Genomic DNA, 13,977 nt, shown 5'->3' on the forward strand with positions numbered 1-13,977 from the left:
CCCACACAAAAGAAGACAGAAGCTAAAACTGAACCTTGTCGAGGCAAAATGTCTAAATGAGATCGGGAATGAAGAAGAAATAAATTCTTTTTCCTACAAAGTGATAGGGGGTAGGCAGACCAATAAAATGGTACAAAAATGCAAACCAACAAAATCACTAGAGAAAGGGGTAGTGAAGAATAAGGGAGAGGGGAAACACGTTCATGAAAATTGCATACACCAACATAGATGGAGTGAGATCAAAGATACTGGAGTTAAGTGATGTAATACAGCTGCAGACATCAGACATTGTTGCCAGTCACGGAGACAAAACTTGAAGATAATATTTTAAATGAGATATTTCCAAGGGGCTACTCAGTCTGGAGACGGGACAGAAAAATTAGGAAAGGCGGTGGTGTTGCTGTGATAGTGAAAGAACACCTAATGGTAAATGAAATAATGATTTGCCAATCCTCGATATTGACATAATAGCACTAGAGATCTGCAATCAGGATGATAAACTAACAATCATAAATGCATACTGTATAGTCCACCGCCGTGCAACACATGGTCAGAGGAGGAGATGGATAATAAATGAGAGGGCCTTATAACAATAATGAGAGAGATTATAGTGAGAGCTGATAAAGATAGATCATGATAGTTGGTAGTCAGTCGAACAATGGGGAACAATGGGGAATTCAGACATTTCTTTAAGGAATTTGACTGGAAAGACTTGCTGTTAGGACATAAGTAAATGAGATGTATGTCAAGTTTTGTGAAAGATGTGATAAAGGCACAAGATTTATACCAAAGCAGAGATGCAGAACAAGGAAACAGGATTGGTTCAAATGTAAAACAAATGTAAAACAGAACCAGGTTTATTCTATAAATTCATAAACAACAAATTGCAGGAAAAGGATAATATTCAGAGGTTGGAAATGGGAAATAAATTCACAGAAATGAAAAGGCAATGTGTGAAACATTAAACGAAAAGTTCCAAAGTGTGTTTGTACAAAATATGTGTGATTCCCTGAAGATTTCAATAAGAATTCCTGAGAACAACATAGAGCACATTGAGATGTTTATAGACGAAGTGGAAAAAATGCTCAAGGAGCTAAGAAAGAACAAAGCAGTTGGTCCTGATGGAGTTTCACCATGGGTTCTGAGAGAATGTGCATCTGAGCTCTGCATTCCACTTCAACTGATTTTCAGGCATCCCTGTGTACAGGAGTTGTAGCTGATGTGTGGAAAAAGGCTAACATAGTTCCAATCTACAAAAGTGGCAGCAGGGAAGACCCCCTCAATTATAGGCCTGTATCATTGACAAGTGTAATACTGTAGTCAAAATATTGGAAAAAAATTATACTAAATGGGTAGAACACCTGGAGAAAAATGATATAATATCAGACAGTGGTTTTCGATCTAGAAGATCCTGTGTAACAAATTTACTCAGTTTTTATGATCGAGCAACAGAGATTTTACAGGAAAGAGATGGTTGAGTTGACTGCATCTATCTGGACCTAAAAAAGGCTTTCGACAGAGTTCCACATAAGAGGTTGTTCTGGAAATGAACATTTTAGAGGGTGACAGGTATGCTTCTAACATGGATGAAAAATTTCCTGATAGCAAAATGAGGGCCATAATCAGAGGTAATGTATCGGACTGGAGGAATGTCACAAGTGGAGTACCACAGGGTTCAATTCTTGCACCAGTGATGTTTATTGTCTACATAAATGATCTACCAGATGGAATACAGAATTATATGAACATGTTTGTTGACGATGCTAAGATAATGGGGGAGATAAGAAACCTAGATGATTGTCATGCCCTTCAAGAAGACCTGGACAAAATAAGTATATGGAGCACCAATTGGCAAATGGAATTTAATGTGAATAAATGCCACGTTATGGAATGTGGAATTGGAGAACATAGACCCCACACAACCAAGAAATTATGTGAGAAATCTTTAAAGAATTCTGACAAAGAAAGGGATCTAGGGGTGGTTCTAGATAGAAAACAGTCACCTGAGGACCACATTAAGAACATTGTGCTAGGAGCCTATGCTACACCTTCGAACTTCAGAATTTATTTAAATACATGGAGAAATACTAAAAAAAATTGTTCACGACTTTTGTTAGACCAAAGCTGGAATATGCAGCAGTTGTATGGTGTCCATATCTTGAGAAGCACATCAACAAACTGGAAAAGGTGCAAAGACATGTGGCTCCCAGAACTGAAAAACAAGAGCTACAAGGAGAAGTTAGAGACATTAAATATGTAAAACTAGAAGATAGAAGAAAGAGAGGCGATATGATCACTACATACAAAATAGTAACAGGACTCGATAAAACTGATATGGAAGAATTCCCAAGACCCGGAACTTAAAGAACGAGGTCATAGATTTAAATTAACGAAACAAAGCTGCCGGAGAAATAATTTTTTGTTTATAGCAGTTTGTAGGTAGAAATTCAACCTTTTCTACCCCGCAGGACTACCCCACCTAAACCAACCTTCTCTACCCGCAGGACTACCCAACCTAAACCAACCTTCTCTACCCGCAGGATTACCCCCACCTAAACCAACATTTTCTACCTGCAAGACTACCCCACCTAAACGAACCTTCTCTACCCACAGGACTATCCCACCTAAACCAACCTTCTCTATCTGCAGGACTACCCCCACCTAAACCAACCTTCTCTACCCGCAGGACTACCATAACTACCGCACGTACACTGCCCGCTGCGTCAAGGACATGGATGACGGGGAGCGCTACATCGTGTACACCCGCACCCACTGGTATGTCCTGGGCTGCGTTAGTGCCTCAGGGTTTGACACTAGCACCAGTGTTCCGGGGGGGGGGGGGGGGGGGGCGGCTTGGATCACAGCTCAGGTGAGGGAAAGAGGAAGCAGCTTAGGTGAAGGAGTGAACCTGATCAGGGGGGCTTAGGTGAGGGCATTGTGGGATACAAAAAATAAAAGCTAATGTGGGACTGGTAATAAATTATGAGTAGGAGAATAAATGAGTTCTTAGGGTTGAGTAAGTATTGTTCTAGTTTTTCTTATACCAGCCTTTTTCACCCTTCACACTTCGTCTCTTTCTTAAATCTGCCTCAATCCCCTTCGTGTTCTTGTATCCTGTTCACCGCTCTCACTTCTCCGTCTCCATCCTGACAGTGGCGAGTGGAACTACAACTGCTTGTGGCTCAAACGACGCAGTGCGAATGTCCTCGAGTTCATGCTTGGTAAGTGTTACTTGAGGGCCTCTGGCTCTCGCTACACACTTTGTTACATGCGCCTTGTATTCTCTCCTGTTATGGGTGCTTGGCTCTGTTGTAACACTTCCTATATTATATTTAAATGTATAATGATAACCTGGAATATTTGATGTGGTTTGGCCTCATTCAATCTTTTAAAATTAAATTTATAAACATGAGCCAGCATGTCTCATAAACAAAGGTAGGTTACCCTGTCAGTGAAAGCCTACACACAGGCCAAGTCATGGGGAGGTGAGAGGACCCAGAATTTTAAGCTAACTCTGGCAAAGTGGTACTACTGGCTAATCATAAGGCTCCTCTTTATAAGTAAATACTGCCACAACTCCTCGCATGAAATTTTTTGTATTTATTTATACAGTATCCACTCAATTTAACGGCCTATATGGGGCTGTACCCTGGTCCTTATTTCCGGAGCTCCGTTATTTCCGAAGTTAAGTCGGGTCGGGTAATTTTTCAAGTAACATTCAGGGAGGATATATTTTATACTGTATAACTAAAATTAAATAAAGTTCATTGTGTAATTGCATTCCAATTTAGTGCCACACCGACGATTAAGCCAGTTGTTGGCTGCTGCATGGATGATGTGTGAACACGGTCTGATCAAGCCCAGATGGGTGGGAAAAAATTGATTCATTCCTTTGTATTGCAAAATATTTCATGTATCAATCAGCAAGTTAATATTTTCTCAGTAATATTTTAGAGATGTGTTTTGATTTACCCTGAACAGTGCAGGTAATGTATTTTTAATGTTACAACACAGGCTGTGGCGGCCATGCCATAACAATGGCGATCGAGCCTTGTCACTGAGAGCTAGCCAAGACGAAATATTTTGAGCTCACCTATTCTCTGCTGACGATAGAATATACATTTGCAGAGACTAATATGTAGCTTTTGTTGAAAAAAACCAATTAATATCTTGTAATACTATAATAAAATAGGTAAATTGACTTACTTTTAATGAAGCTGAAGATTACGAAGCTGTGAAGATTACGTCATCCTCTGCAGCGCTTGTTTTATATTGTTTATATTGTATACAGGGTACATACTGTATGTACACTTATTTTCAGGTATATTTTAATAGAGTATCCTTCTGTTTCTTGATGTCACTTACTGTACTTTTCCCAATGTTAAACTCTGCTGCTGCTCGTGCATGAGAATATCCTTTATCAAGTTTCTTAATTAACTCCAGCTTCTGTGCAACCGTCAGGCGCTTCCTTTGGGTAACTTTTGGCATTTTGTAAATTAAAAAGATCACAATTACAGTACAGTAATATCCTTCACAATTGAAGCTAGCCGCGCGACTTCACAGTAAACAATGGGAACACATGGCCCGGCGGAGTACATTCTAGGTCCGTGGGAAAAAAAATACCTAGTGCCTATACTATAAAAGGTATTTAACACTTTCGCGCTCTCGGCGCTCAAAAAAAAACAATACCCCAGATGCTTTCGGCACTTCGCGCGCCTATGCGGTAAGACCGAAAAAGTGTACACTCTTTTGACTGTCCTGACAATAATTGAAGGCGCACGTATTTAAATTTGGTATCACTGTGTTCGCAATGAAATTGTCTATAAGAGCATACCTATAAAAAGCCGCCCAATCATAAGGAGTATCAACACCAAATAAAAAACTATGCAGATCACTCGCCGAGAGCGCCAAACAGCAACAAAATGTTTCCACTCTCTTAATGGTTGCGAAGCCTACAGTTGTCCTACATCGCTAATTTTGGTATCATTGGAATCGCAATAAAATTCTCTACACGGACATATGCATATGAATGTTTAATATAGGTAATTGCCCACCCGCAAGAGTGTGTGAAGTGGAGAGTAGTTAGCCGCGAGCGCACTGGCGAAAACACAGGGGGGAAATCATGCTTGGAAAGTTTATACGTTTCCTGACCCTACTTTTCTATGTACGTATTTCTTTTTTATACCAATGTGTTCGCAATAAAATTTTCTATAAGATGAACTGTATAACATTTGTACAAAGCATGTGTAAGAGAAGCGCCAAATATAGAACCACGTCGCTCAGTATGCGTTCGCGGCAGAAACGAACGCATTGTTTTCGTTCGTTTGATGTTTGTCATGTTTATACTTGTTGAAACATTTCATAATTTGTATGACAGTGATCGCAGTAAAATTCCCTACATAGACATATACATAACACATACAAATATTTCCCACGTGTTGGATATATCAACGGCTAAAGGGAACCCACTGCCACACGCTCGCCACACCCCCAAACATACTTTGTGTATTTTTTTTTTACTCATAGAAGTTTATGTGATATAATATTCATTCTGGTACCAAAAAATTCGCAAATAAATTCTCTACAAAACAAACGTATCCCCATCCATTTCGGTTAAAAAATGGAATTTATAGAAATATTTTTTCGATGGACGAGAAAAGTAGGCTGTTATGCGGAATCGTAAGAAAAAACGGCGACGAGTTATCTCTAATCTAAAGCGCGAAAGTGTTAATAAGAAAACAAAGACTTTTGCTTAATAAAAACTGTTTCAAAATATTTTATTAATAATAATTTACAATTTTCTTCATTAAAGTGAATCATTTTAAAAGAAAATTAAGATGTAATATATGACTCTGGACGATCCAGGTCGGTGGCCTGGTCGCCATGTGAGGGGACGCTGATGCCACAACAAACCCAATACCGACCGTCGGTAATATCGACCACAGACCGGTATAGCAGGCTCCAAATACCGGTCTCCCAAACCGGTCGTTAATACCGGCAGATCGGTATAAAAGAGGCCGTTAAATTGAGTGGATACTTACAGGAAGGTACATTGAGTTTTTTGAGAGGACATAGCATTGGTGTTTTTACATTTTTGTAGAGCCACTAAAATGCACACCAATTTGGGCAGGTCCTTACTCTAACAAATAACTATAAGCAGATAATTTGTAGCAAAATTGAAAAAGTTAACAGGTACATTGTAAGAGAATTTGAAGAAAATTAGCATGTGCATTATAGTAAAATTTGAGGATTATCACCAGGTACATTGTAGCATAATTTGAGGATTATTTCTAGATACATTGTAGTGAAATTTGCATTGAACATAACAACCATGATATAAGATGATGGCAGTGATTACTATGGTGATGTTATATGACTTAGGTGCACATTTTGGAGTATCACAAGATACAGTGCGAGTTTGAAGCACTAGGTAGAAAACTATGAGGATAAAATTAGATACTTTTTTGGTGTTACTTTTAAATAAGGGATAAGTTGGACAGCTTCTTAATTCATTAGGGAGCGACTTCCATAGACTACGTCCTTTTATTTGCATAGTGTGTGTACACAGATTTAGTTCGACTCTGGGGATATCAAAAAGAGATTTATTTCTAGTATGGTGATTATGGGTTCTATTACATCTGTCAAGGAAGAGTTTCAAATCAGGATTTGCATTTAGGAACAAGGTTTTGTACATGTAAATTGCACAGGAAAATGTGTGGAGTAAGTTTGTTTAGCATGTTGAGGGATTTAAACAGGGGGAGGGGGGCTGTGTGTTGTCTGAAAATGGTTTGTTATTGTTGTGATAGCAAATTTTTGCTGGGTAGTGATGAGTCTGAGGTAGTTTGCAGTGCTTGAACCCCATGCACAGGTACTGTATGTAAGATAGAGGTCGATTAGCGCATAGTATAATGAGAGGAGAGCAGAGTTTGGAACATAATATCTGATTTTAGAAAGTATACTGACCATTTTTGAGACTTTTCTGGGGGAAGCCCCTTTGGCTCCCTGGAGCTACCTGGGGTGACATGAATGTATCAGACCCTGGCATCAGTCAAGCGAATGGAGTTCCAGGCCTACCGGGGACCACGAACCTGAACCTGGCCCCCTTTCCCTCAGAGGCATGAGGAGCAATGGCCTATAGAAAACCCTGTGTGATTAGAAGCATTCTGTCTGCCATCGACTGGGTCAGGCACCCAGAAAGGTAGGCACCCCAAAACAAATCCAATCTGGTTCAAATATGGCTTCTGAAAGCCGAACTGTTGGACAGAACTCCAAGTGAAAAACAGCAAACAAGCATAGACGTCACATCCATCACTGCTGCTGTCTGCACAGCTCCCCCCTTCCTGGGAGGGGGAAGGGGGGGGGCCCCAGACCCCCGTGCCGGCTATTCATCCTTCAGTTCTGTGGCTGATGTGAGACCTGGTGGTTGTGCAACTCTGGCTCTAGCTTTGTTTCAGTGCTGTGTCTTGTGGTGTGGTTCTGTCTTGTGGTGGTGTGCAAGCCAGGAGTAATTTCACCTTTACTCGGCTACATACGAATAAGGTTCTCTTCCCTAGGTGCCCTGTAAGCACTGCCCTTGTGGCTTGGGGTTATTTTCCACAAGTCATTTGGGACATGCCTCTGCTGTGGTCTTTTGCTGCTCGGTGATTGCCTGCCTATGGAGTCAGCTGGAATGTTTGATGCTCTCCTGTTTGCCTCTGGGTAGGAGGTAGCTTCGTCACTGGTATAGGTGCAGGGTACTGTGCAGCTTGTTTTTCACTATAATACAGCGGCCCGCTCTGTTCCGCCCGAGTCGTTGTGCTCTTGCAGGGTTTTTCTTTTGTTTGTTTTTTCCTGCCGGGTGGAGGTGGGGGGGGGGGGGTTGCCCCTTGATGTTGATACCTATTGTATATTGGTGGTCCTCCATTAGGTCCCCGTGAGTGTACATGTCCTGGGGGGTTCAGCTTTTAGCAGTTTGTTGGAAGTGTGGGGAGCCAGTTTGCAGTACCTTACCTGCGTATTCCTTAGCAGAGCATCTAAGGGCCCTGGAAATTCCTACTGGGGCTCGGTGGTCAGATGGATGCATCCACTGGGTCCCATCTCGCTTTGTGAGAGTTGAAAGGTTGCTTTGTTCCCTTGTCTCGGGGTGACACTCGCCTGCTCTGCCTCAATCATGCTGCCTGCACAGCTGACACCTGTTGGTGACACCTTCGACCCGGAGTCCTTCGACCCACCTCATGATGTGCAGGAGGCCATTGCAGCTAACCACCTGCGTGACTGATTACGTCTCGATAATGGATCCTGCCTCTCTTGAGTTTGGTTTGGTTCTTTTCCTTACTGGGGTGTGTTACGAAGTTCCAGAGTCATCCTGGTTGGCAGACTGTCCTATATTTTTATTGGGGCATGGCATACGTTCTGTTGGTCCCGCATGCTGGGGCGGGGGAGGGGGCAAATTTCAGCATTTTAGTTCATGTTTGTTTGCCCCTGCCTTTCCTTGGGATGTTGGCCTGGTATGGCTTCACATGCAGGTTCCCTCACTTTCGGTGCCTTGGTTGCTGAGGAGTTGCGCGCCCATGGCCACTTGGCTTCGGTCTTGCATTTTTTCCCCTTTTCGAGCTGTCTTCAGACTGGCTTGAGGAGGACGTGGAGGTGCTTGGGGCTGATCCTGGGTCTGATGCACTGGTCTCGGCGATGCAAGCATCGGTTATGCTGTTGAAGCTGTTTGCATTGATCCTGTGGGAGGCAATGTCTGTTCTTTGCTTCTCGTCTTGTGTCCTTGCAGGCGGGGCTTGCTCAGTCCTTGAAATCCACTTGGACCCAGGCTCTTAAGTTTTCTATGCTTTTTTGTCCTTTGCTGTTTGCAGAGTCTACGGTGGTGCAGTATCTGCAGGTGGCTACTTCTAGTTGTCGTCCATGTCAGACTTGTTGATTCTCTAGGAGGCTCATGGGGGGGGGGGGGGGTCTTCCCAGAAGGGTTGTGCCAGGGTTCGGGGTTCTCCTGTCGTGGTAGGCCAGTGGTTCCAGTTTCGGAGCCAGTACAGTCTTTGGAACTGATAACGACTCGTCAGCGTGGTGATCGCTCTGCATGTAAGTCGGTTCATATAAGGGGAGTTGGCCCTTTTGTGGTTCGTCGCATTGGCAGAGCAATGAGGGGGGGGGAGAGGCTCACGCTATTTTCTCACAACTGGTCCCACAATTTGTGGACTTTTCGGGTCGTTTCTTGCGGCCTGCAGTGGCGTTGAGTCACCCCTCCTCCTTCAAGGGGTTCAGGGCTGATGGGGGCAGGCATCTTCTCTTGCACTCTGTCTGGTTATCTTGGAGTTGATTTGCTTGGGTGTGGTCGAAACGTCCACGTCCCTCATGTGGATTTCCTGCCTGTTTTCGGTTCCGAAATGGGACTTTGTGGACCTGCGGTTCATTTTGGACTTGTCCCATCTGAACCCCTGGGTCTATTGCCCCTCCTTTCGGATGACTGCTCTGTCCCAGGTCTGGCTTCTTTTGGAGCTGGGTGTTTGGATGGTGTCCCTGAAACTCTGGGACACGTATTGGCATGTCCCGATTCATCCAGGGTTCAGGGACTTGCTCGTGTTTGTTGTGGGGCATCAGGCTTACCACTTCCATTGCCTTCCATTTGAATCTGGCACCTCGCATTTTCACACATCTTACCCGGGTCATGGTGGCCTGTCTGGGTCTCTTAGGGGGTTTGGGTTCTGGCCTACCTCGATGACTGAATAGTGTGAGCTCCCAGCCAGTCCATGTGTCTGCTCGCCAGGGATTTGTTTTTTTCATAGCTTGCTGGGTTCGGGTTCCTGGTTAACTGGAGAAAGTCCCATCTGGTTCTCTCTCAGGTTCGTTCTTGGCTGGATCTTGTGTGGGACTCTTGAACCACTTCTTTGTGTCTCCCTCTTGAGGCTCTGCTGTGGCTGCGATCCTGCCTTCACCTGTTTCTGGGGGGCTCCCGGGTAATGAGGCCTTTGCTCGAGGGTTTGTGCAGGCATCTAAACTTTGCCATGATGATCTATCGCCAGGTCAGGTTTGGCTTTGTCGGCTGTTCTGGTTCCTTTGGGGATGCCCCATCCGCCACTCTTGCAATCGCTGGGTTCGGCCTCCAGGTGCCTGACGTTGGCTGCTGCATCGCCGGCTTCCTCGTTGGGTTTCTCAGGATTCAGTGCCTTGGCACCTACCTAAGCCCTTGCTTGATGTGTTCAGACACGTCGTTTCTTGGCTGGAGCTTTATGACCAGTGCTCACCAGGCCGGCCAGTATCGATGATCCGGCTTGATTCGGATTGCTCCTCGGTGGTTCATTGCCTGCACCGTGGGTGTTCAACTTGGGCCTTTGCTCTTTGTGACAGGTCGCTTCGGGTGACTCGTCTGCAGAGTTCTTGGGGTTTGGCTCTCTTGACCATTCACGTTCGGGGGGTGTCCAACGTCCTGGCAGATGACCTGTCATGGTTCATTCCCCTGTCCACGGAATGGATGGTCGACGCCGACTCGTTCAGTTGGCTCTGCCAGACTTACGGGTTCCCAGAGGTGGCTCTCTTCACACCGGTGGTCGGCGTGGTTGAGGCATCTCCCAGTATATGTGATGCCCTTCCCTGACTGCGAGGCCGTCGGGGTCGATGCCTTCAGGCAGGAATGGTCGAGGCGGGGTTACCTGTACCTCTTCCCCCCTGTTCTGCTGTTTTTCCAGGATCTAGTTCGCTTGGAGACTTACCAAGGGAGAGTAGTCCGTTTGACCTCTTGGTGGCCGGCCCAGCCTTGGTTTCATGTACTGCTTGTTCGGTGTCTGAACCCGGGGTTCTTCCCGCAGATCGGGCCAATCTGTTATGTAACTGGTTTGATCTTCTCAAGTCTTTGTGTCTGGTCTTTCTAACGTAGGTCTATCACCATTTGTATGGGGAGCAGGTGGCTTCATTGATGGTGTCCCATCTGCATGTTTCATCTCGGTGGCAGTATGAAGTGTCCTGGCGGTCCTTTTGTCATTTCTTGTCCCTTCATAGGTTTTCTTGTTTCGGCACAGGTTGTCTTGTCCGTCTAGTCCTGGTTGTTTCAGGATTGTCATCTTATTCTGAATACTGTTGCCTCGTATCATGTGGCACTGGCGGATCCACTTCAGCTTGCGTTTGGGGTGGATGTTTCTTTGGCCCAGTTCAACAAGCTGTCTCGTGCATTATTTCACATCCAACCTGCTCATGTGCCACCTGAACCGTCCTGCTCAATGGACCGGGTGCTCTCTTTTCTCTCCTCCTCCTCAGTTTGTTGTGGCCCTTTGGTTCAAGATTGTTTTGTGAAGGCTCTTTTCATGTTGACATTGGCCTCTGGGGGGATCGGGTTGGGGAGCTTCATGCTCTTCTCCGGCACAGAGGTTTCTGCTCTTTTGGTCATGGTGATAGGTTTGCTCAGTTGCAGCAGTCTCTCTTCCTGGCGAAGAATGAGACTGCTGCTTTCTGGAGGGGGTCCTTGTGTTGGTTTGGCCGGAAGTGCATCATGTGTTGTCCGGTTGTGTCTCGTCGCCGTTACCTGCGCGCCACAGCCTCGGTGGCCGGGGATGCGCTTTGGTTTATTTGTAATGCTGCTTTGGCTGCCGTCTTCGGTAACATGTCTTCGGTTGACATTCAGGCACAGGGTTTTTGGAGGTCGAACAGGATCCTGGCCGCTCACTACCTAGTTAATGTTCGTGGCCCTAGTCGGGCATGTGTTGCATTGGGTTGGCGGTTGCAGCCAGTTTTCTCGACTTCGAGTTGAGGAGCGAGTCGTGACCGCCTCCCAGGTAAGTTCCTCTTAGTTTTTATCTTTGGTTAACCCTTAAATGGCACCTGGCTATTTAGCATGTGTCACCCACAGGCGCATACCCAAAAAAAAAAAAAAAAAAGTCATCTAAACCTGTTAATTTGTGTTCACTGATCATGGGAAAAATAATAAAAAAATTGTAAGTGGCATATATTGCTCGCTATAGTGGGGGGAAGTCTGGCAAAAAACAGGCGCTGACTCAGCGTGCGTCCCAGATGGTCTGTTGCTCACCAGCTGTCAGGCCGGAGTTGCCACAAAGATATAATTACCTAATTATTTCAATGTCTGTGATTTTTAGTAGTTTTTTTGCTGTAATATTATTGAATAGTGTGTAGTGTGATATATTTATATAATAAAATGAGTGAATCATTGCTGTACTCAAAAATAAGGTGTGCATATTGTTGATTCAATTATGTTCATCAAACAGTGAACAAATACTTTCAGTTATTACACTATTTACACAGGTTATATATAAGTATCTGCATGTTTTGTTCACCATAACGAACCACTAAGTTGCTATTATGAGTCAAAAAGTAATGAGGAGTGACCGCCACACGCTGCCACTCACTCCCTCAACACCTCACTCGCCCACATTCTCCTCCCACCATACTGTTTTTATTTTTATTCACTATATACAGACGTTATATATAAGTATCTACATTCGTGTTCACCATAACGAACCACTAGGTTGGTATGCTGAGTGGCAGTGGCAACCAGTGGCAACCCGCCACTAGCTGCCACTCCCTCCCGGTCCATAGAATTACCCCAATCACCCCAAATCAGGCCAAAACTACCCAAATCGTCCTAGCATTACGTAAGTAATGAAGAAATATGGCATATTTACTTACTGTAATGTTGGTGCTACACATAGAACATGATCAAACCTATTTTTACTCTGAAATAATCTAATTTCATAACGAAATTAGACGTAAATATGTGAGAGGTGACGCCATAGGAAGTCGACGGTTCAAGCGACAATTGTGTGGAGCGACTTATCCAAGAAATATGGTCGCCAGGAGAGTGTTTGCTGCCATATCAGCCTCCTGTACACAGTGATCCAGTCCTTTTCGTTCATTGAACACCGAACCCTACACGCCCTCTGATATATTGCTTAATTAACAAATATTCACAAATAAAGATTATATTTGTATATGTTATCAGAAAGGCAGATATAAAATAGTTTTTGTGAATCCATCACAGAGATTATACCTTATTAGAGAGGAAAAATATTCATACTTTAAACAAGGCTTCATGGCCGACGCTCTCCTTACCGATATGGGAACTATGACCTTCCGAAGATCAATGTTAATTTAATCTAGATATTGTAATAAACGAAGTTTTCTATGTCATCATAAAGACATAAATATAAGCTGCATGTTAATACTTTGGCATAAATATAACTGAATTGAAAGTTAAGATATATGCCTTTTTATAGTTACTTGATGGCTCGCTCAGGGAGTGTGAAGGCCTCCACACAAGCCAATCAATTTTATAATTACTTTGCATATATGCAAAGTAACGCCATAGGTCTTTATGTCAGAATAAAGCCATGTAGACGATAATGTAACTACATTTCAAGGAAAACATATCTTAATATAATTATTAAATGAATGCAAAGTTATGGTTAAATAAATAGCCAATACCACACAATCGCCGGTGTCCGGACACATGAATAGTCGCATTAGGTGAAAGGAAATGTACCCAACCATTTCCATTTACCCAACCAGTTTGTGCAACCCATACTCATCCTGTGACCCGTAATTTATTGTGCATCCCATACTCATCCTGTTACCGGTAGTTTGTGCAGCCCATACCCATCCTGTGACCTGTAATTTATTGTGCAACCCATACTTATCCTGTGACCTGTAGTTTATTGTGCAGCTAATACTCATTCTGTGAGTCATAGGACATTGCGCAACCCTTTCTCATCGTGTGAATCTTTGTTTACTTTGCTCTCCATATTCATCCTCTGCGCGAGTTTCTTGTGCAACCCATACCCATGATGTGAGTGGTAGTTTGTGTACCCTATATTCATCCTGTGAGTATAGGGTACACAATTCTTGTTTGGATTCTTGTAATGTTATTTGTCTATTTGTAGTCACAGTATTTGTGCGCCCCTTGAGGGACTTGAATTAGAGGGGGGTTGAAATAGCCTAAGCTACTCTATCCCTTTGAGATGTATTTATTGCTTATCTCAATAAACATACTTG

The 13,977-nt window shown here is 43.8% G+C and overlaps 1 protein-coding gene across 2 annotated transcripts in view; it reads left to right on the forward strand.

The window, feature by feature from the left end:
- Positions 1-13,977, forward strand: part of LOC123745431 (uncharacterized) — a 299,139-nt gene that overhangs the window by 174,364 nt on the left and 110,798 nt on the right. For both annotated transcript variants that reach the window (XM_069300864.1, XM_045725999.2), the window contains exons 8-9: positions 2,687-2,775; positions 3,154-3,221. In XM_069300864.1, coding sequence (XP_069156965.1) covers positions 2,687-2,775; positions 3,154-3,221 — 157 coding nt within the window. The remainder of the gene's footprint in view (positions 1-2,686; positions 2,776-3,153; positions 3,222-13,977) is intronic.

The sequence above is a fragment of the Procambarus clarkii genome, chromosome 44 (genome assembly GCF_040958095.1).
Source record: "Procambarus clarkii isolate CNS0578487 chromosome 44, FALCON_Pclarkii_2.0, whole genome shotgun sequence".
NCBI classification, from domain to species: Eukaryota; Metazoa; Arthropoda; class Malacostraca; order Decapoda; family Cambaridae; genus Procambarus; species Procambarus clarkii.